General features: G+C 38.5%; 1 protein-coding gene across 1 annotated transcript in view; it reads right to left on the bottom strand.

Annotated features, from left to right (window-relative positions):
• DKK2 (dickkopf WNT signaling pathway inhibitor 2) overlaps positions 1-23904 on the bottom strand; it is a 94000-nt gene extending 70096 nt beyond the window's left edge. Inside the window, exon 1 of the mRNA XM_004594272.2 lies at positions 23044-23904. Within this exon, the coding sequence (XP_004594329.1) occupies positions 23044-23253 (210 nt within the window). The 5' untranslated portion in view covers positions 23254-23904. The remainder of the gene's footprint in view (positions 1-23043) is intronic.
• Between the last annotated feature and the right edge of the window lie 1164 nt (positions 23905-25068).

The raw sequence follows: 25068 nt of genomic DNA, 5'->3' as shown, positions 1-25068 counted from the left end.
AAAGCATATTCTATTCTCATTAGTGTTAGATCTTGAGTAGTTGATGGCTTAAAAAAAAAGATATGCTTTTTCAGTTTGAGAGGGAATACAGAGTGAGGATCGATACCATGAATATTTAATATATCAATAATTACAATGAGGGCAAATAAAAGATGCAATTGGAGCACCCAACAGGGCGATTTATTTTGTTTTAAAACGTGAAGAAATGCTTTGTTTAGAGAAATTTAAATAGAATGCTACAATAGAGGATAAGATTAAGAGTCATTCAAATACAATTTTTAATTAAAAAAAGAAATGCACCATGTGCCAGGCAAAGATAAGTCTTGTAAATGGTGGTTTTGTGACTGATAATAAGACAGGTGAATTTCATGTTAAGGGAAAGAGACCATCAGATTTGAAATTTTACATACTTCAGCCACAGTGGACGATAAAGGGAGAAAATCAAGCCCTGTCCATATTTCCTTCATATAGGGTACCTTGTACACACACACACACACACACACACACACACACACACACACTCAAATTGAAACTATGCTAGAATTAAAATTATTTAAGATCTAACTAAACTTGTACTTGTTTCCAAGTTTTTAGCGCCTGATAGTATAAAATGTTATAAGTCAAATTAAAGTATTTTGGTAGCACAGCAATAATGACAAAACTTTTCCTAGACTTGATATTTTGCTAAGCAGAAATTTTCAAAAGCAGGCAATAATGTGAAAAACAAATACGATTCAGCTGTATTTTTAACAGAAACATGTTACTTTTTTCTATGATTGTTGCAGAATACAACGGGGTGTGGGTGGCTGAGTGACCAATCAACCTAAGCATACACTTCAGGGTGAGTGGGCCTCATTAATGATTAATGAAACACTAGAATTTCCTAACACAATGTTGGTGCCTTTCAGATTCTAATGAAATAACATTTTGCGGCTAAGTATCAGGCACAACATCCTGTTATACACCCCTATATGAAGATCAAGTCACTAGCTTCCCTTCCGCATGTTTGACAAGAAATTGAATATTTAAGAGTTAGAAAAGAAATCCCTTTGCAAGACCTGAAGCCAGTTTAATTGGTTGGCAGGTTATCCAGATTCCTTACTTCTAATTGCCTTTGAAATTCTTCTTTTTTAAAAATTTACTTATTTTTTATTGGAAAGTCAGAGAAGAGGAGAGACAGAGAGCAAGATCTCCCATCCCCTGGTTCATTCCCCAAAGTGGCCACAACAGCGGGAACTGAGCTGATCCAAAGCCTAGAGCTTCTTCTGGATCTCACACGCAGGGTCCCAAGTCTTTGGATCTTGGGTCATCCTTGACTACTTTCCCAGGCCACAAGCAGGGAGCTGGATGTGAAGCAGGGCTGCTGGGATTAGAACTGGCACCCGTATGGGATCCCCAGCATACAAGGGGAGGACTTTAGCCACTAGGCTACCTTACCAGGCTCTGTCTTTGAAATTCTTAAAACCATGAGTCAGCATTGTGTTGTGGCTAATAAAGCTACCACTTGGGACTACAGCATCCCATATGATTTTGAGTCCCTGCTGCTTCAGTTCCAATCCCTCTGCCTGCTAATGTGCACAGGAAAGTGGTGGAAATTGGCCTGAGTGATTGTGTCCCCATGTAAGAGACCCAGATGGGGCTCCTGACTGTCAGCTTTGACCTGGCCCAGCCCTGGCAGTTGTGGCCTTTAGGAATAGAACAGTTAAAGGAATATGCCTCTATCTAGTCTCACCCTCTCTTGCTATAACTCTGCTTTTCAAACAATTTAATAGCATCTAAAAAATAAAGGAATCATTAACTCAGGAGGATGGCAGTTGCTTCCTTTTGTTGACAGAGTACTAAATCTTTTATCCTCAGACATGTCTGGACTGTTGGTAACAAATATTTGATTGTTAAAAATACTGTTTTATAAACTACTGAATAATGACGAACTTTTCACTTGCAAATCCACAAGATAAAATAAATTTTAAAAATCTAAAGAGCTCTCAGACTTGAACCAATCATATCTTCTCAACACCTCAAGTGCTTTCATACACTTACATTTTATGCAAAGTTATTATTAATCTTATGCTAAAGGACTAGTTCATAAATTAGGTTGCCCAGCACCTTCAACCATACAAAACAATTGCTTTCATTTCAATATTTGAAAATTATAACATGCACTAGTTTGACTAATGTGTATGTAATGTTTGGGGGATTAGAGAATTCAAAAATAAAATAAAAATAGAGAAATTTAAGAGTGATGTTGCCAAAGAGGAAGGGCCTAAACTTATCTGCACTGGCAGTAGTCAGAACCACTGGGAGTTGGCACAGCAATGCAGGCTTGGAAAGAGATACTGGAGAATTTGCATTTTTTCTATATTTATGAAATATTGCTGCAAACAAAAATCTGAAAACAAAATGCAAAGTAGCTAGAAATCTGCAGCTGGAGGGTAGAGGAGAAAAGATGAGTCCTTATTTTAAACATATGTATTAATTATTGCACAAAACCAGATAGTAGCTTGCAGCTGGAAGGAGGAAAGCAAAGGAAAAATGAAATTTTATTTCAGGATAAATTTATGAAATCATACTTCAGCAAGGGAACTTGCAGCTGGGGGAGGGCAAAGGGACAGCAATATTTTTCAAGTAAGTCACTTTAATAAAATACACAAACCCTCACTTTGACATAGCATTGGAAGGGACATTCTTGAATCATTATCAAAGTGGAATCAAGTGTTTGGTTACGCAAAAGCAATTTTAGGTTCCTTGGCTAACAGAGGGTTTTCTTTAAATGAGTACTTGCTAAACAGTTTCTAAGTCTCTGTAATTCTGTGGGAATTATCCTCAAATTGCAGAAAATAAGAATTTGGGTCCAGGTGGCTAGTCCTCCTCAATTTCTCAAATTTGTACTTCAAAAGAATTTTATTTTCCTCTTGGGATCCCAAAGATTTTTGCCATCTGTGAAGTTTGCTATCACTTTATAGCTTTAGATTAGCTACTTTTACATGTAAAGAAAAATTGTGGACTTTTTTCTTTCACTGAAGTGATTTTACTTTTGACTTCGGCAGGCTCCTTTCCTGAAAGGTAACAACAATCAAGAATGTGATGTATGTACTCAGGGCACGTGCTGTAGATCACTGGATGAAGCCTCCATCAACTGTAAATCACAAAATGTTCAGTGATCCCCCTGAAAATAGAACTTAACCTTTAATTAGGACAGCTAAGCATGAAAGTCACCATACAAAGAACTAATACATTGATTCCTATTTTCTGAAGAAGTAATCTACCAAATAAGCATCAGTGTTTTCATATAACATTTTGCTGTTACCAATTTAACCTAAATCCAATACTTAGTTTAGATATCCCTCTGAAAAAACAGAGATTTTTATTGTTCTGTATTTCTAGTTCCAGGTCAATACTTGCTGCAGATTCTACATGAATATTCATTAACAGAATATATGTGGGGTCCCAACTTACTACAAGGTGCTAAGTCTGAGAAACCCAACATCAACAGGAAAAGGTTGGATCAAAACGCCTCCTCATAATCCTATTAAATTCTGAAACTCTGGAAGTTTCTACTTACGTTGTTCCTAATCACTGGAAAAGAAAGAATACAAATTTGCCTGAGGTAATTATTCACAAACTATCATCTAAAACCCCGTTATTACTCTTTAAAATTATTTAGAGTCCTGAGAAATTTTGTTTATTCTATCCATAGTTTCAGTGAAAAAATATATGTATTCATTGAAAAAAGTGTTCCCATTTTATGTCAACATAAATAACATACTTTATTAAAAATTATTGTAACTTCAAAAGTAAATGTACAGTGAGAAATAGGGCACTATTTTACATTTTTGAAAATCTCTTTAATGTCTGACTTAATGAAAGACAACTGGATATTCTTATCTACTTCTGCGTTCACTAATTTGAAATGTTATTGTAATTGAAATAGTTACAGAATATATAGCCATTTATAGACATCTCATTGGAAAGGGAGGATTAATAGATATTTTAAATAATTCTGAAAAGTCATTGATACACTGAAACTTGACAGATGATAATTTCTTTCTTTTTTTTTAAAGATTTTTTATTATTATTGGAAAGCCAGATATACAGAGAGGAGGAGAGACAGAGAGGAAGATCTTCCGTCCGATGTTTCACTCCCCAAGTGAGCCGCAACGGGCTGGTACACGCCAATCCGATGCCGGGACCAGGAACCTCTTCCGGGTCTCCCACGCGGGTGCAGTGTCCCAAAGCTTTGGGCCGTCCTCCACTGCTTTCCCAGGCCACAAGCAGGGAGCTGGATGGGAGGTGGAGCTGCCAGGATTAGAACCGGCGCCCATATGGGATCCCGGGGCTTTCAAGGCGAGGACTTTAGCCGCAAGGCCACACCGCCGGGCCCCAGATGATAATTTCTTTTTTTTTTTTTTTTTATTATTTTGCTTCATTAATTACATTGTAGTATGTGACACAGTTACATAGATACTTGGGTTCTCCCACCCCTCCCCAAACCCTCCCACCATGGTGGATTCCTCCACCTTGTTGCATAACCACAGCTCAAGTTCAGTTGAGATTCCCCCATTGCAAGTGTATACCAAACATAGAGTCCAGCATCTTATTGTCCAGTCAAGTTCAACAGTTTCTTAAAGATTAATTGCATTATGAAATCTGAAGCCACACTAATGTGCATTCTAAGTTCTATGACCGTTTAATCCTTCGTTCTACTTTGCAATATGATTTTGCAACATCTTTCATCGATCATTTACAAAATATTGATTCCTATAATCAGGTAGGCCTTAAAAGTTCACATTTTATCATGTAAGAAATAATGTGAATTACTCTCATTGAAGGAACAGTTACACCTTATTTCTGTGTAAACACTTGCTAAAAACCCCAGTCTAGGTATTTCTTCAATTGTTTGTCAATAATTAGCAAGTAAGAAATGCTGTTACAGATTTGAAATAAAGCAGCTAATTCATCTCACGCTTCATGCATCGTACAATCATATTTTCATACACAACAAAACCAACATGGCTTTACATTTTGTTACTTTTATTCAACACACAAGTATTTAAAAGACATATATTCAGGGGCACGGCACCACAGAGTAGTGATTAAAGTCCTTGCCTTGCATGCTTGGGATCCTATATGGGCGCCAGTTTGTGTCCTGAGTGCTCCATCTCTCTTCCAACTCCCTTCTTGTGGCCTAGGAAAGCAGTCAAGGATGGCTCAAACCCACAGAACCCTGCACCCCTGTGGGAGACCCATAGCAAGCCCTGGTCATTGCAGTCACAATGAGAAGCAGTGAACAGAGATCTTTCTCTCTGTATCTCCTTCTCTCTGCAATTCAGATTTGCTAATACTAATAAAAACTTTTTTTAAAAAAATGATGTGTAACAAAATTTACTTTTGTAGCTTTATCAACAACCTTCTTAGGGGAAATTGGCATACATAGATATGTGGATATAATTTTATTAAGAATGCATTAGTGAAACATACGCATGCAATGTCACCTTGATTTCTAAGGCATCAGCAATTTTGCCCATTTTTTATTTGAACTGTCAATGCAAATTTTAATGCAGTGGGAAAACGCAAATAGTATCTTAGTACTTATGCAAAGAATTTTGACTTTTTAAAATTTTAGAAAATGTGCTTGATACAGCCAAGATACTGAGAACCACTGGCATACAGCAACAATAAATTAGAAAAAAATAAGTTTCTGATTTTCTTCTAAAGCACAGCAGCACCTACCCTATAATGAAGACACCAGGAAGCCTTTAGCTAGACAAAACTTTTAATTTAAATCACAAAAGTTATTTTAGCTGCACTCTTCAAGCACAACAAGCAAAAGCTGAATTGCTGGAAGATCTCAAATTTTTTGTATCTAAAATTGCCACTGGGAAAATATAATTTATAGATTTTTAAAGAGTGTTCAATCTGTTTTACTGCAGCTTATTAACTATTCTATGCTTTATTCACATGAAACCCAAGGAGCCAATAGCTTCAATAACATTCACAGAACATTTCTGCAGCATTTCTTGTAAATATAAGATAAATCTCATCAATATTTCTATGTTTCATAATTGAGAAATCAGTGTTCATTTTACTCCTTCATTATAAGTAGTGTAGTGTTTATCCAGTTTCCTAGCAAGGCACATTAATAAGATAGAAACACATGTTGCATTTTCCTGAATGATTTTCTAAAAGAAAGCTGGTGACAGAGGTTTAGCCAAGGTGAAGACACCTTTTTGATGACCATATTTCACTTAGAGTACCTAGGTTCCACCCTTAATGCTGGCTGCCTACTCCTGCAGGGAGTGAAGGCTAAAGCAATTGAATTCCTGCCACCACACAGATGACCTGGATGAGTTTCTGGCTTCCAGTTGCAGCCTCTACCCAACCAGGTATTAGAGGCATTTGCAAGTAAGTCAAACTCTTTGGAGCATTTGCAAGCAGTCCAAATGGATAGGAGCTGTGTACCTCTCAAAGACAAATTTTACAGGTTAGAAGAAATCTGTTTCTAGATTAAGCAGAAAATACTCAAAACATAGTGTTTGATATACAAGTTCATATATCAAGGTAATATTCCAAAGGGAGAGTGGCTTTAGAGGTTCATTATCAATTTGGGAAGAAACTCATAAAACTTGAACCGCATTCTCTGAGGCCCAAGTTAAACTTTCAATATCTGTCTCTAATATATACATATTAAACACATACATATATAGGTGACATATTAGAGACACACACATATGTGACATATTAGAGACACACATGTATATTCCTTTGTTTTACTCTTTACATGTTTTGCTGCACTATTTATCTCCCAAATCATTCCTTATTTATGAGATTTTTGGCATATTTTGGACAATATTCTGACAACATTGTGCTGGCCATACCACCACATACAACTCCCAGCAAGTACTCTGGTTTCTACTACTAAATATGACACTGGATAAAACAGTACTCTTACTTTTAAAACACCTTAATCCATTTGAGTTTAATTTTATATGTAACACTATCTGAATATCATGTGTTTTGCAACATGGATGCCCAGTTTTTCTAGCATCACTTCTTAGATAGTTCTGTCTTCTCTCAATGAGCTATGACTCTAATCTGTTTGGTTATTTAATCTGTCAATGCCATGGCTATCTAACAGCATAGCTTTGTATTTTTCATCTGTCCTTAAGACATAAATACTAATTTCTGTAAATGTTATCACAAAAAGAACAGAAATTGAGGCTAAACAGAAGATTTTGGTTGATAAAATAGAGTCCAAATTCCTCATATATTTCCATGCCACTGAAATGGATGAATCATCTTGTAGGTAGTACAAGAGAAAGCTAAAGCAGTGATATTTCATGCACATTATAAAATTAAGACCTATCATAAATGACGTGATAAGAATATTCTAACACCTTATCATGCATATTATCATTTTCCTTAAACCTAAACAATAAACAGGCCTTGACTTTCCAAAGATTCAAAATACAACAGTTCCTAAAGTCCTAGTTTTGGGAGCCGAGTTATATCGTATCACTAGAGAACATGATACAAAACACTAGATATTATTTTCTTGCCCACTTAGTATCCATTACTAGCTATCTGTATACCACAACATAGAAGAAATCCAAAAATTAATTGGAAAGTATCAGGAAAGTGTAGTGAACTCTTACATTTGGGTGTTAATTTTATCTGATCATTAAAACTTTAACTCCTATAAGAATAGATTTGTGAAGTAGTTTTGTTTTAAGGTATAACTAAATACTGCAACAATATTGTTTTCTGACCTGGAAGTGGTATAATTGATTTTACTGTTTCTCAGAATACCAATTTTTTAATGTTCTAACATAGATAGACAATACAGAACCTAGACTACAAAATAAAGATATCTATTACATGTGTTTGAAGTTACTTTTTTAAGAATCTCTACTCTGCCTTGTTTCGATCCTACTTAAACTAATTTAAATGATTAATTTTTTCATCAGCTGCTATTGATTCAGACATTTAACAGGGATGCCCTTCATAGGTCTGTGGTTATATTTGAAGATAGAGCTAAGTGACTCAGCTGATAAATGAATTATGAAATTCAGGGAGAGAAAACTTACAGGTGAATCCATGCATCTTATTTGAGCAAATTGGAAAGTACTTTTACCCATTATGTGAAATGAGGAAAACCATGGGCATGGAAGATTTGGAAAAGGAAAAAAAGAGGGGGGGGGTTGGATATGGCTGGCATAAAGTATCTATCAACAGAAATGTTAAGTATTTAGATAGATCAATTCAAATTTCAAAAAAGTAATTTTTGCCTACAGATTTAAAAAAATGTGGGAGTTATTGGCATCTTTAAGGGCTGAAAACTATTAAATCACAAAGGCAGTATTAAAAGATGACAAGGACTATCCAACACACTGACAACAGTCCCCATGTTCAAGAAATTACAGAATAGTTTTCAGGAAGCAATAAAACCAGCTTTGATTCTTGTGTTGCACATCTGAATAACTGGTTTTGGCGCCTGGTTCCAGTTCCTGACTCCAGCTTCCTGCCAATGCAGACTCTGGGAGGCAGCTGGGATTAGCTTGGGTAGCTGAGTTCCTTACAGCGACACGGAGACCTGGATAGTGTCCCTGTATCCTGCTCCAGCCCTGCCCAGCTGCACTGTGAATCTTTAGGGAGTGAACCAACAGATGGGAGCCTAGTCTCTTTCTCTGTTTCTCTGTGTGAATATGTCTGTCTCACAAACAAAATATAAATTTTAAGAAATTAGATTAGCATATCATGACTTATTCTGAGTAAGCTACACTGCTTCTTCAGTATCTCTATTTTCTTACATATTTAGTTTTATGACCTCCCAATTTAATCTATAACCAATATCTAAAAGTAATTCTATAGAGTAAAGCTTCACTTTCTGAAGACACAGAGACAGGGCAAGGATACAGTCTAATGCTCTAGAGCATGGCCCACTCCAGTTTCTCATTTATTTTCACTGTTATTTTTATATTTAGTCATATTCATTATAAGCAGTTGTTACAAGCAGCTGTTATGAAGATGGAGTGGAATGGGAAAGTTCTTAAGCATCGCTTTCCGTATTAAAAAAAAAACTTTCAAAACATCTGTGCTCTGAGAAATATTTTTGGTGAGACTGAATGATTCTGTAAAGGATTATGCAGAACGAACAGCAACTAATTTTCTCTTTGTTGCCTACATTTTGAAGCTTTATTTATTTTCACAGTATTTGTCAAATGCTATGTCCAGTTTAATGAATTTGTCTAGATTTCATCAGTTTTAATCCTGCAAACACTACTTAAATTTGATATGTGGTTGCTCAATAATTACCAATTATTAGAAAAGCCACCCAAATTCGCTGTAGTTTGTACTTTGGTTGCTTGTATATTTGTTTGATTATTGCAGCACTTTTTTCCCTCTACAGGACATTTCCACCCTTCTGAGAAGTACCCAAAATTCTAAGAGGTGAAGGGAGGAGACGTGGATGACAATATTCAATATACAAGAGGAAATCAAAACCAAAACATTGGCCCAGACTTTTAGAAAAAAACATCCTCCCTAAATCCCAGCTCAATATGAATCAGTTATGTTATCACCTTACCCAGAGCTGTTATTGCTAGGCCAGTATATCTGTTGTCACTGGAAAACAGCACCGCCAAGTCATACTTCCCAATGGAAGAGAGTGTGGTGTCAGAATTTCAAGAAGATCCAAACCAGGACACCTGTGTGCCAGATCGGCTCAGCTGCAGAGAATAGCCGGCCAGTGCTGCCGAGCGCCATCTGCTCAGCACATGCGATGCCAGTTTCACTGAAGATGGGTTTGAAGGATGGGATTCTTTAAAGAGAAAGCCCACAGCTCGGCTGTGACATCCTTAAACTTTCTCACATTTTAAAATAAACAATTTTAGGAAGAAGGGATTAAAGGCTTATGTCTGAGAGATGACAAGTAGAGTACAGTGCTAGCTGCAGAGGAATTGCCTCAGAAGTCCTCCTTCAGATCAGCATTTGGCTTTTCATTCTAGTAACTGATGAAGTATGGCCATGACTCTTACAAAATTGCAGGTGTTAAGCATGTGCACATTCCCAAAATCTTCTGTGTTCCTATTGCTGGATTTGCAACAATCAATCCAGCAAGAGAGTAGTTCCCTTCCAAGCCTCTCTAAAACACAAGACAACCGGTACACACCTTGGCTTCCTAATGAATGAAAATCATGTTGGAGATTATATGGAAGAGAGTCCAGACTGTATTGCATCATTAGTAGTAACTGCTTCTTTTCCTCCACTAAAATTGATGTCTAGAAAAGTATAAATGAATATTCACTTCTTTGCAATTGCAGAAGTTGTGTTTCCCACAATCTTCTGGATCATGCTTATCCATTAACGATGATCAAGTATTTAAATGTTGCTTTTTGTCAGTGGTGATTATTTTTTCTTTTCACCTATTCCCCTTGAGGATCATCGAAATTGCAGTAATCTTGAGATTTCTCTTTGTAAACCAAAGTACAAAGAACTTCACCAATGTTTGCAGAATGTATGAGCACAATTCCACAAGGCTTTGGAACCATCTAAAACAAGACAAAATAAAATCCCAGGATGGGGGAAATATTTTCATTCTTTATCGTAATTGTTATTGTTATTAACAAAAGGAAAACCTAAGTAGTGTCATTCCACTTAATGCATCAAGGCCAAACTATTTCATTAATAAGTGTAATCAAACAATTCTAAGTTTGAAGTGGAACCAGCACAAGCCACGTGTCTCAAATGCTAAGCTGGTTTTGAATGACATAGGTTAGTTTTCTCACATTTTCCTTCCTACATGATTGCGTCTCTCAAATATTAACTTAGTCCTCTGTATATTGTAGTAGTTCACTAGCTACAAAGAAAATTGAGTCAACCAATTCCTGCATAAACAGGTGCTAAACAACTGTTAGCTTCCCTCATCTTCTGTAAGGATGACATTATGTATTGCAACCATGTAATCCTGGAGGCAGTACATTGCTGAGAGTACACTGTAGCGATGAAATCAAACTGATTTTAAGACTGCATTATCTACTGATCAGCAATGATGGTGAATTGGAAGTCAGCCTGTTAATCTGACCCGATTTTGTTGAATCATAAGCAGCTATCGGTCATGGTCCTCCTTTCCCTCCCATCTGCATCCTAACCACAGAATCGCATCCCTTCACATTGGCATGTTAACTCTTTTTTTTGGCACTCTGCTGAGTATACACTTCTTAAATCTGATAGGGTAGATACCAAATCAATCATTGCTATGCTGAAAAATCCCTTACTTTTCTAAGATATTTGAAGTAGGCCTTGAAAATCCAAAGCACCCTGGACCCATCAACAGAGCACATTTTCCACTCAGTTCCTGACTAACCTAAAAAGGGACATTTTCACAAGACAGAATTAGTGGTAAAGTTCAGTTTTGTTTCTGTTTATTAATGTTTCCCAAGACCCAGGGTTATATTTTTAGGTCTTACTCAATTTTGTATGTCCCAGGCAATCAAGCCTAGTTGTTCTTTTGTGTTGAAAGCTTATGTTTTCTAACAAGAAAATTCGTAGTACGCACTCCAGTGCAATTTGCAATCAATCAATGGATAGCTGTGGCACAAGACCTGAGAGTTGGTCACTTTCACAATGAGAACCAACAGAGAGGAGGATTCGGTTGCAATGCCTTGCAGCTGCTGTGGCCAGGACACCCCCTTGATAATATAATTTAAAGAGCATTTTTCTTGTTAAAAGTCCATTTCCTTTTGAAGAGTGTTGGAAAGATAACAGCAAATAGGAAAGCAAGGGAATCTAAATTAATTTCTAAAGAGCATTTTGGAAGCATTATAACAATTTGACCAATGGCATAAACATTTTTACCGTGTTAGAAGTTCAGCCCTCTCTCCTGAATTTTAACAGGATATGCTTGCATTAAAAAAGAATAACTTTGGACAGACTTATTTTTCTGTCTCAGTGCACGCACTTTAACTAAAAAGACACACATGAAGTAAAGCATCACCAGAATGGACCCTAGGGCATTGCTTGGATATGATTTGTCATCCCTTCTCTTAGTAAGAGTGGGTTTGGGGCGGGGAATATACTATTGGTCTACACTCATTAATTGCTTCTGGAAAACACGATTTCCTCTAGAATAATAGTTGTGTTATGTAAGCTGTGAGCATAATCTTTTAAGGAAGACCGGGTTAGACTTTATTTCCTTCTAAAATGTTGAATTAAAACAAAAAGGGCAGACATGGCTCCTATACATTTTTAGCATAATGCCCAGAACAATGGGACCTTTTAGTGACTTTATGAGGACAGTTTATGCCTCTGATGTTCTACCAAAGAATCCAGAGGATCATCTTGAAGAATGAAACAACCTGACTTTACTTCTGATTAATGAAGAGATTTTGCATAGAGATTGACATCAACTTTTGTATTATCCAAGCGTTGCTGGCAGCACAAAGTAGAATGTTTACATTCTTAATATAACTGAAGTTAGCAAGATAACTTAAGCAATGCAATGTAAGTGTTCACCCCTCAGAAACAATTAGGGGGCCCAGCATGATGGCGCAGTGGCTTAATCCTCACCTTGCAAATACTAGGGTCCCAAACGAATGCCATTTCATGTCCTGACTGCTCCACTTCCCATCCAGATCCCTTATTTGTGGCTTGGAAAAGCAGTAAAAGATGACCCAAAGCCTTAGGATCATGCACCCTCACGGGAGCGCCTAGAAGAGGCTCCTGGCTTTGGATGGGCTCAGCTCTGGCCATTGTGGCGAGCTGAAGAGTGAACCTGCAAACAGAAGATCTTTGCTCTGTATCTCTTTCTTTCTGTGAATCTGCTTTTCCAAGAAAAAATAAACAAATCCTTAAAAAAGAAATAATTAGTGAAAGAGAACTCACCAAGTTTCCCAGCTGTAATAATATATTGGGAATAAAAACAGATCAATTAATTTCTGGGAGCCTATTTGTGCCTTAAAATTTTAAACAACCCCTTAAGAACACTACACTTGGGGCCCAGTGCAGTAGCCTAGCTGCTAAAGTCCTCACCTTGAACATGCCTGGATCCCATATGGGTGCCGGTTCTAATCCCGACTGCCCCACTTCCCATCCAGCTCCCTGCTTGTGGCCTGCGAAAGCAGTCGAGGACTGCCCAGTATCTTGGGATCCAGCACCCGCGTGTTAGACCTGGAAGATGTTACTGACTCCTGGCTTCAGATTGGTGCAGCACCGGCCGTTGTGATCACTTGGTGAGTGAATTAACAGATGGAAGATCTTCCTCTCTGTCTCTCCTCCTCTCTGTATATCTGATTTTGCAATAAAAATAAAATAAATCTTTTTAAAAAGAATCAACATATGAATCTAAAATTTATAATCTTTGATAATACAGTGGAGCTACACAGATTGCAAGTTCTAAGAAAGCTTAATTTGTCTTCCATTAGCTTTTTAATCAACTCAAGACAACTGAATTTCATTCTTCCACTGAGCTTTACTTGTATAGATTTTACAGAGAGCATTGCTTTTGATTTTTACACAGGCTTGTATTAGCAGCTAGAGGGACCACGTTCTAGTGAGAACTGTATTTGTCGCACTCCACTCATTATCTAGAGTACATTGGCAGATCGGAAAACATATTCCACCCTGGTTCCCTTGTGGGCAAACTGAGGAAGTTACTCTAGATGGTTTTCAAAATGTTTCCTAGAGCTAACTGTTCCGAAGGTAGTTTTTTGGATATTTCTTTTTTTAAAAATGAAAAAAAACCTCCTGGCATGTTTTAAAAATCTTTTCATATCAAATAATAATATTTAAATAAATTTGAAAAATTCTCTTACTTGATGATTAGATATTCACACATTTTAAGGTGTATCAATTTGAAAGTAAATCTTAAGACTTTTTATGAGAGTTTACAAGTGACTACTTACCAAATTGTATACTCTGTAGTACATAATTAAGGCTATAAATGTTAGCTAATATATTGTTAACATGTTTAACTATATAACATTTAGTGGGCCCTATGTGAGAGCCTAGTGGCTAACTCTTCGTGTTACATGCACTTGGGATCCCATTTTGACACTGCTACATATCCCATCTGCTCCACTCCCCTTCCAGCTCCTTGCTTGCGGCCTGGAAGAGAAGTAGAGGATTGCCCAAAGGTGATGCTGCACCTATGTGGCAGACCTGGAAGAAGCTCCTAGCTCCTGGCTTTGGATAAGTTCAACTCTGGCTGTTGCAGCTACTATAGGAGTGAGCTAGTGAATAAAAGATCTAGCTCTCTGTCACTCCTTCTCTACGAAAATTCATATTTCATATATATATAAAACATATATATAAATTTTATATATATATAAAATTCTCATCAGCCAAGTTTCTTTAAAAGTCCATCATGGAGAAAAAAAAATCAAAGACCATTTGAACTTCAAGAATTCAATTGTATAAGACTAAAAAAAGTACACGACACACTTATTCTGATAGAAAACTGCAAATTTGTTACTTACCAGTGAATAATAATATAGAACTGATCAATGGAAGATATTTGAACAATCAATACTTTATTCTTATAGCCTACATTAGTCTATGGATGCCTTTAATATTTACAAGAAATTTTGATTGCCTGATTACTGACCATTTGAAATTAGATTTTTAAATGATTCAATTTCAGGTAAACAATTTAAATTTGCTGTTTCTGGTAAGATTTCCAAGGAGCTGAGCAAAAAATTAAGCTAAGAAGTTTACCAAGCAAAAGATACATTTCTACCTATATGGCACATGATTCCAAAGAAGGAAAAGCAAGAAGTCCAACAGAAAGAAAAGAGAACTTTGGAGAGAGCCTGAGTAAATATCTGTGTTGATGGACACAGGTGTAGAGGAATCAGTGGAGGGAAAAAAATGGAATGAGTAAGAGAATAAAATAAAAATAGTACAGTATTTGAGAAGCAAGAAAATAAAATAGCCTACAAAGTGCAGAGAGCAATTTCTGGATAAGAGACTTTGTCTTCAAGAGACGAACATAAAGCCAACCTGATCCAAATTCCAAAAGGTTCAGATGAAGTTAGAATAAGCAAATAAAAATCATTTTTTCAATATGGCTCTAATTTCAGATGATTTAAAAAATTTGTTCCTTTGCCCTACCAGCTAGATGAGGTTTTTATAGTCCATTACCAGATAGAAAAACTATTGGAAAATAGTTGTGAACACTTTAAAACACATTTATCACACACTTCCGTAAAATGCTTTGTACTCTCAATTTAGTGCCCTTAAAAAATTCTCAATTTACCACCATGAAAAATCACTGAAGATAAGTAAAATATGGAAGCACAAAGAATTGGAAATAATAATCAGCTCCCAATTTCTAAGTTTTCCTAGTAAAGATAGTTGATTTTCAAGGATGGTGGTCAGTCTTCCAAATTTCCAGCAAGCCACAGGGCTCCAATACTATGCAGAAAATGTCAAGAGCTTAGGCTGTACAGAGGCAGCATTGCCCTGCAGAACATCAAATTAATGTGTTTGTTAGCAGATTCTAACAGGTTGTTCTGCTATTGGTTAAATAACTAATATCATCTTGGTTGTTAGGACTTTCATTCCTTGTGATTTCATTTTTGAAGATTTAGTGAACTTACTGCTCTATACTTTCAATTTTTCATCAATTTCCCAGTTAAGAGCTAGAATTTTTATTTTCTACAAGACAATACTGACTTACCATCCCTCTTATGGTTAACATTCAAAATAAGAAATGTAATGACACATATTGTGTGTATGTTTATATTGTCTTGCTTGGTTTTACAAATTTTAGTTTTATGGTAATTGAGTTCACTTGTTTCTTTCATAGGAATCATGTGCATTAATTCAGTCATTCATATCTCATTTGGTAGGAAATCCACTCATTTGGTGGAAACCATTGAGCAGCCACTTCTCATTTAATGCATCAGCACTCAATATCCTTATTTCTGTAATAACAAATTTAATAATGATGTCAGGATAATAATTAAATACACTGTCCTCTATGTAACTTTTTATTCAAATGTGTCGTTTCATGTGATCCTCCCTGTCATCCAACAACTCAAGTGTTATTACTATTATGGTTGATGTCATTATTGTTAACCCCATTTTACAGATTTAAGAAAGGATTGGAAGAGGTTGGGTGATTTTTCCAAAGACATTAAGTTGGTCAGTGGTGCGCTGAAATTTAAAACATGTGAGCAAACTTTATATCCATAACCTGATACAAAGCATCTGATGCTCCAGTAGAAAGCAAGGAGGAGTCAAGGGTAAAGAAAGCCCCAAATAATAGATTCCAACCCTATGCAGTTTCCTACTTCGGCTCTGGGTACAAGACATGCCAGCAGAACTAATCTGAGACCCCGTAAAGAAGCCTTTCAGCGGCTTTTGTCTCCCTGGAATCCGTGTTCACTCAAATCCAAAGAGATTGGAATAAAGTGTAGTTGTTTCCATGAAAAAAGAGAAGATAGGGTTTATCCAATATTTCCTTCTATTAAACAAACCATTATTTAATAAGAAAGAGTAGGAAAAAAACCAGAGTATATGTTTCCCTTAATAACACAGGTCGCTAGACATGGAAGCAAGGAGAATCAGATATGAAAACAACAGACTGTTCTTATGACTGTTTTTGCATCCATAAAGTACTGACATGATTTGGGGATGCTCAGAGCAGAATTTGGCAGCAATAAAGACTTTGGATTTTATTGTGTTTCTTACTATGACTTTTAATTAAACCAGGGTTATGCTCATGGCATTAGGAAATACAAAAGAAAAGAGAAAAGGAAGAGTCGACACTCCTTTTAAATTTAGGATAATCCTAGAGAATAGTAACAGCATAGGGTAGTGATCCAATAGACAGCTCCAAACATTAGATTGCTTAGAGTTGGACTTTAATTTTCCCCACTTACTGCAGTGTAACTTGTTTAAATTGCCTAACTTTCCTGTACCTTGGGAAATTACTATTTTTATCATTGAGATTCTATTTCATCATTTATAAAATGGAGGAATATAATATGACTGCCTTGAGGACAAAAAGAGCTCATGCAATTGGAACTTCTGGAGTTAAGCCTGGCAGAGAATGAATTATCAATCAATGGTAGCTCTTACTATAATTCAAAGTGCACCATAACTCCTTGCAAGTCAATTTAAGAAAACGTGAAGATCACTCAAATCTTCCAGCCTGTAAAAGATAGTGTATTCTCATTCCTTATGATGAAGTATAAAGCGGGGAGCTAATATCACTTAGGAAAGATTTTGGTAGTTATTTCACTTTGAGAAATTTCTCTCTACAATCATAATGTTTTGATCTAATTTGCCACTTAAATTACTGACTTGTTCAATAATTTATATTTACTACACAAAGTAGAGACAGTTAAATGTATGGCCATGATATTTTTTTTAAGTTTAAGCTATCCTGTGTACAAACTAACAACAATATATTGAGAAGAACCAAATTAGATAATGCAAAATGCTTCAAAGGACGCCTGATGCAGGAGTGTTGTTTTTATTTTACTAGAAAGAAGAAATAAAAAAATCCTTTTAAAAATGTACTTCTTTTGTGCCATAGTTAACCTGGTTTCTGCATCTATGTAAATCAGTTTATGGTCCCACCTATAATCTATTCTATAGCTTCAGTAGGCATACAATAAGTGTAGCAATTAAATGTATTTTTGTTCTACATAAGCAATTATTTAAATTTAAATACAACATGTTAGATATGACATTGAATTATATCTGCTTAAATAGATATGATATTGAATTATATCTGCTTAAGAGCATTCTCAAATTCAATTTAGCCTCACAAAGAAAATAATCTTTGGGATTAAACTCTCCAGGAAGACATCTGGTTAGATGTTGGTGTTATTCGTGGCCTCCCAACCAGAAGTCTGAACCCAAAGTTGGCAAATAACCAAAGTTACAAGCATGAGAGACTCATTGGGAAGCCACTGCTTTAAATATTTGGATGGTGACTTCCTGTAGACAGATGTTCCTATTAAAAAAAAAAGCCTCCCAAATTGTATATCAATTGACCTCTTTGTTAGCCAGAATAGTTTATATCTGTCCTAATACAACTAAAAACAAGAGAAAAACATGACATGCTCTGCTAGTTCCTGGCAAGACAGCAGATGAGAAAGACAAAATTGACCTCAATTTACCTTCAAAAGCAATACCAAACTTTTGATAATGCATTCCATACTTACTCTTTCTATGTAATGTTAAAGTAATGCTTTAACATTAAAGTAATACAGCACAAAAGCAATCTTGTTAACTGTTATTAACCTTCTTTATTTTTCAGTTTTGCTTCAGAATTTTATGCGACTTTGTAAGAGTCTCGTATATACATAAACATATAAATTATTTCATTGATCAGATCAATAACTAGAAGCAGGTTTATTTTCTTATTGTAGATGATTACAAGCAACTATACATTTAATGCAGTAAAACAACTTTAACAGGGCATCAGGGAGTTATAGATAAAAATATGACTGTAAATTCATTTCAGTGTCATCCCAGTACCACAGGATGAAGAGCGCGAGACTAAGAATGGCAAATTATATTAATTGTAAAGTTTTAGGAAATTTAACATGCTGGTTTAATATGCAGTAAAAATGACAACGAAGAGAAAAGAAAAGGAAATGCCAACATTCACCCTAGAACAGACAGTACTGGTTACGCTTTAAGGGACCTTGTGCTATCTGCCCTAAAACCTGTAAGATATGAGACATCCAGGGAAGGAGGAGAGAGGGCAAACGTTTGTACCATAGGGGACACTAAAGACGAATGTCACAGGGTCAGATTCACAGCTGGGGGGAGTTTAAGTAAACTTGTCCTCTTCCTCTCTCTAGGGTGAAAATAAAATGATGAATGCTCAAACTTTGCTTATCATTAAAACAGTTTTCTTGCTATTGACGATATAATCTTTCGCTTATATCAGTAGTCAACCTTCTATGGTTCACAGTGAAAGAAAATGAATTTTCATTTAAATTGTTTCAAAATCTTTTAAATTATTTGATAAACTTAATCTTTAAAAATGCTTTGGATTTCTGATTATACTAAGCATCTTAATGTCTAGAGAGGACAGTGAATTGTTTATTCTCATAAAAGCAGTTTGGTCTGGGTTTTTGCAAAAAAAAAAAAAAAAAGCAATGGACAAGTTTAGGAAGAGATTGTCTACAGAAAATGCAAAGTTTATTTCAGAGAGTACTTTCATGAATGTTCCTGTGTGTAAACAGCATTTTCAATAAGGACAGTCAATAAATATTAAGATTTGCAAACACTTCTTCAAGTATCTGTGTCACTGTTTCAATTATTCTTTTTACACAACCTAACTGCATCTATACCCATGTCCAACTCATTTCACAAAACCATGAATATCCATTAATGCTAAGACAGTTTCAGCTTCTTTTTAAAGACACTTCCAAGAAAATTATTTCCACTTAAAATACAATTATTTGTCACTGTTCTAGGCATCACTGAAAACATCGAAACTCCTAAGCATTATATTTAAATTAAAATCATCTTGTATTCTAAAAAAGACAAAATAAGAAGAATAAAAATAAGACTAAAAATGCAAATGTAAAGTTTCCATTTTACACACATAAAATAGTCGATAGGAAAAGCAAATTTAATTTTTAATTTCTGAATTTTCTTATTGGTTTTGAAGGTGAAAAATAAAAACTCATACCCCCAACTTCTCAGAGATGTTGAGCAACGGCACACTTAATCTAAATACATTTCTCCATAGGATGTTGAAGGTGTTTTTAGTTATTGCTTTTAATAATGGAAATAGTCTCCTTGAGAACTGAAATGTACATAGATTTGGATGCATGTATATTAACAGAACTCTTGGAATTTAACTCACTGCATCTATACGTGGATGTTCCACCCTTTAAAAATCATACATGATATCTACAAATGCATAACCAAATTAAAACATCATTATGAATAACCCAGAAATTTATTTTTGCTAATCCTATATCAAATAACTGAATGTTATCACGCTCTCAAATTTTCATGTCAGTCTCCATCCTAAGCCGCAACTGAGTCTTTGAAAGGAACCCTGAGAATGAGAATGAACAGAATCTCCAGCGCACACCTCTCCTAACCTTCAGCAGCACATTTTCTAGGAGTGATGTTACCGATATACCACCTTGCCTATAAAACAAGTAGAATCTGTCTAAATAATATTACTCTTCACATTATACCAGATCAGGTCAAATCAAGATAAGTTTGGAGTCCATTTAGTCTCATTTTCACTTTAGTTGATTAATGCATGATTTCATTAATGAATTTTGTAGACTAATCAATGTTTTCAACAATCATTTCTGCAACAACAAAATTTTATTTTATACCTCTATTTTGAAAATTAAGATAGATAATTATAAAATTCATATTTAATACAAAGAATACCAAAAACGAAGTTTTTCATGCATCGTTTTGAGGATGCACTGCAGTTTCTTATCCGGTATTGCTGAAGGGTGTATATTTCAACATCTTCAATCAAATTAAAGAGGTGGGGAGAAATCAAACCTATTAAGCATCTGAAGATCACATCACTAATGTTCTGGTCAGCTGGTACGTCAAAGGGTTCAAATGTCTTTTCCTACTGTGATATCTAAGAATTCAGCCAACTACACTTTGAGAGTTTTCTGTGGAAAAGGAAATGGTAGATCCCCTCCCAAACAGTGTTTCTAACTTCCGTCATGTCTTGGAAATTAAGAACACTGAGAATTTCAGTGAGCACCTAAGTAGGGGATAAGGAAGATTAAAAACCCGTATTTGGAGTCCCTCTTTTCCCATCAGTGATATGCTTGTACTACCTGCTTCCTTATAACACTACACATTTTAGATCACCTGATAAACAAGTAAGAAGTCAGAATAGCAAAATATAATTCTCTCACTCACCAGCTCTCCTCCTGTCATTCAACCATGTATTTCACTTTGTTTTACCACTGATTCCAATATGTTGTAAAGTTCTCAGACACCTATTAAACTTTAATGATGCACAGACCTGCTAAATTATATAAGTAACACTAGAAATTCAATTCAGTTTTTCTTTGGTAAATAAATGAATGAATCTTCAATTTGAGGAGTTGCAAGCACAGTTGCAAACTCTTTAGGAAACATAGACAAATAGATATTTGAAGGAATATTAAAACAAATGTGTACATTCACACCTCTTTATATACAGGTATACTGTCAGGGCATAAAGAATAAAGCATGCTAGGAAGGTGCTGATCTGTCTACTTTGGGTGAGGCTGCGTGGCTGGTGACAGTGCTGACTTTCGTAAACAATGATCTGACCCAGCCACGTCAGGTGTCTTGGCCCAGCAATGTGACAGACACAGAAAGCACTTTACAGAAGCTCCTGGATTATACATGGATTAGAATCTCAGGAAACCTGGAAAGATCTCTGCACACCTTCTCTGTCCTTGACTGGCGACACAGTGAATCTGTTACATGGATAAGGCAGATTTTGAAGTCAATCACATTAGAAAAGTCTTAGCATTTGAACTGGGTGGGAACATTCTTTCTAACCCTTACAAGGGGTCATAATGGACTTGAAAAGCTTGTTTATTTCTCTGCTAGTGCCTGTTTCAGAGTGCCTCCCAGCGAGAAGTAAAGCGGGCGATGTGGTCACACAAGCTCAGAGGCAGGTGCAACCTGTGTGAAGACCTGCAACAGTGCTTATGTATGAACGTGTATGATTCCAGTTTATTTTTCTTTAAAACCTAAAAAAGCACTCTTGATTGTAGACCTTGTGATCCTTTGAAATGGCAGCTGAGGTGTATGATATTTTAAAGCAATAGGAAATTGTCTCAACTGTAAAATGAGCAAAATGGTTTCAGTGAGAGGGCAGCAGAGGGCCAGGTTCCACCTGAGTCCTCGCTGGATCCCTCACTATCAACCAGTGCTCTCTTGCCTGCGCTTTGGGCAGGCAAGGTGCAAGACGATGAGAGAACTCAGTCTCAGGCTGTTACTGGGTGGGGAGATGGGGCAGGTGGGGAAGAAGGGGGGGAGGAAAAGTGAGAGAGAGAGAGAATTCGGATCCAACAACACCGGTAGGCACGTTGGACTGACATTGCAGAGTGAGAGGTGTTTTTGCTAAGCGACTTTCCATTCTGGCTGCCAACCGAAGGGTCAGAAGGTGGTGCTGTGAGGATTCCCAGTGCCCACAGAGCCCCCTCTCCTGGCCGCAGCGCGCAGGTCACAGCTGGTACCCAGTGCCCGCGCTCCTGTCTGGGTCTGCTGCTCGTTTGTGTAGCTTGTTTGCCAGCGGCTGTCAGTCTATCTACGTGACACTAAGACACACCCGTGGAAAGTTTCGCCCCTCGGAAACGCCCCTGGAGCCTAGAATACTGCGGCTGTCATTGTCACTTCGTAATTTGGCTTTCTCATGGAGGTTTAATTTACAGTTCTACCGGAGAGAGAATCAAACATCTACTGGGGTGCTTTTCTGTCTGCGACCCTTCTTCTTTGAAGGGAGACCGTGCTTAGAAGAGAAAAACCTGCGAGGCGCAGATTTCTCCACCAAACAGTAAAATATAACCGACGCCCGGCCCAGACTGAATTTCCCTGGATCATGGTCCTTTAGCTTCCGCGACTGGCTCATTCGTGCGCTCCTCCGTTACTTCACTTGCAGAATGGTAAAGCGCCTTGTATTAAAAGTTGCGAAAATTAAAGAAGGGAACACGTAAGACGCTAAGAGCAGCGCTGGGACCCGAATAGTTACCATGGGTTAGCTGTGGTTAACATCTCCATTGGCTGCGTGGAAGAACCATTCCAGTCATTCCATCCCGACAGGAACGCACTCGCTCTCCAGCCGTGCCCGCACCCCGAAGCGAAGGTGAGACCCAGCCCTAACCCGTCCTCCCGGTGCAGCGCAGGACCGGCAACCACCCAGGCCCTACCCGGACGCCCAGTTGCAGGGACCCCCTTCCCCAGCGACCGCACCGCAGGATTCCTGGGGGCTGCTCTCGCAACTGCAGCGGAGCGCCCAGGCTAAGGGCGCCGCTGGAGCGCAGGTTCCTACTCCGCTGGCTGAAAGGTGCATTAGGGGGTTTTTCCTACCTGCCCCAGGTTTTTCCCCTTCTTACTGCCGCTGAAAGCCAGTCCTTGGTATATGCCCGCAGATCGATTGGCGGCCTGGGCGGGCGTCTCACCGCCCAGAGAGGACTTGATGGAGTTGAGTTTGGCCCGTGAGCTGCCAAGCTGGGAGCTCTCCACCATTAGCACCGCGGCCAGGAGGAGTAGGCAGCGGGACGAGTCCTTGCCAGCCATCTCCAGGCGAGGGATTCCCCCAGAAACGCGCAAAACTCAGAGGGATGCGGATGCAAGGGAAGGGACAACCCCAACAAGGGGTCCCTCACTCGGAGCGAGAGTGCTGGCAGACACTGTTCACCCAACCCTTCCTGGTTCAGGGATTCGGGATCTTAGGAAGTCAGTCTCACGCCTCAGGCCAGGAGCGAGACTCCTTCTCCACCAGGACAGAAAATTCTGCAGTAACTGGAAGTAATCAAAGGCGAAGCGCCTTCTCGCCAAGGAGGCGTGACTCAGGTGTAGGAAAATTCAGTCAGGCGAATCTCGCCACTTGCGTTGCTCCTCACCGTGCACCTTCCTGGTCCGACTTGGGTCACTCCTTTTAATTGGGCAGGAGATTCTCACCCGCCCCTTCTCCTTCACTTCTCAGTTACTTTCTCTCCTACTCTGATTTTTAACCTTGGCAAGACACAGGTCTTCCTTTTCTCAAGGTTGCTGGAGCAGTAAGATGAGGTCCGGAGCTTCCCCGCTAGCGGACCCGTGGCGAACCGCGTTGCCCCGCACTCGCTCACAGTTTCAGCCAAGTGCTTGCGGTGCCCTGGTTCACACGCCGCAGCGGAGCGCAGCGGGCGATGCAGCGATGCCCAGCCAGCAGACTTGCGCCCGGCGCGCTCTTGCGCTCTCTGCTCTCTCCCCCTCCGCCCTCCTGGCTTTTTATAGCTTTCCCGTAGTGGGTTTTATCCTCCGCCCCCATTTCCAGAGTGACAAAGAGTGAAAACGTTTCTCTCACTACCCCCACCCTACCCCCGGCGAGCTCCCGCCCCCTCCTCTCCTTCTCCGCTGCCCCTCCTGCTTCTTCCCTTGCTCACCCTCCCACTCGTCCTTCATCCGAGAACTGGAAAAAATAGGATTCACCTCCAGAGGAATAATGCGGGGCTGGGGGGTCGGAGGGGTTAGGGGAGACTCCCAATTTCTGTCTACAGCTGCCAGGAGGAGAGGAACTTTTGGAAACCAGCCGAAGGCAAAGGTGAAGATGGAGAGGGGCGGGAGGTGTCTCCTGCGCCACTTCCTCTGGGGAAGCTCTGGGGAAGCCCTCCAGACTTCGGAGGAATGAGCATCCGCTCCTTAGAGTTACGTTCTGCGTGCGCCTTCTGGTGAGGAGTGGAACCGGTACAAGTGAGGAGCACCTCGGTGTGCCCAAACGTTCCACATGGAGCCCCTGGGGAAACATGAGATAGCCAGCGCTCACCCTAGGCAAGTGTTTGGATCTTCTCATTTTCTGCCTCTAGCATCGCCATACACCTATTGTATGCCTATGTCTAGAGACAACGAGAGAGAGGAAGGAGATGTCCTTTCCAAGAGTGCGCTCCAAGAGTGTGGACCTCGTTACCTCCATTGGGCGTCTTTATCGTGCCAGGCAACTGTCCGCGTTGCACAGAGGAGATATCATACAGGAACGAACGGGTTCAGGCAGCCTTTGACGTCCTGCTTTCCTAGGCTTCCTGCCTCAGTCCCTAGAGGACTCCTAGGGAAATTCTTCCTGTCAGTCACCCAGGATCCTCAGGTCCCATTCTCTTCTGCATAGGTGGCAAGCCCTTGCAAGGATTGGAACGCTTGGGGGCGCCAGTGGCAGCCGCTAAACTTGGCGCAGAAGCGCGGCAGAACAGCACCAAGACATCCATGGCAATACAGTGCTGGAAATTTGTATTTTTTTTCCCTCCTTCACAAACATGTATGCTCTGAAATAGTGCAAGTCAATGCATTGAGCCACAACTTGGCTTTTGGCAAGGAGGCCAGCAGAGGGCCCAGGATACCAGTAATATACTTTCAAAAAGT

This window comes from Ochotona princeps, chromosome 7 (assembly GCF_030435755.1).
Source record: "Ochotona princeps isolate mOchPri1 chromosome 7, mOchPri1.hap1, whole genome shotgun sequence".
Taxonomy (NCBI): Eukaryota; Metazoa; Chordata; class Mammalia; order Lagomorpha; family Ochotonidae; genus Ochotona; species Ochotona princeps.
The sequence above is the reverse complement of the archived record's forward strand: the minus strand, read 5'-3'. Positions and strand labels throughout refer to the sequence as shown.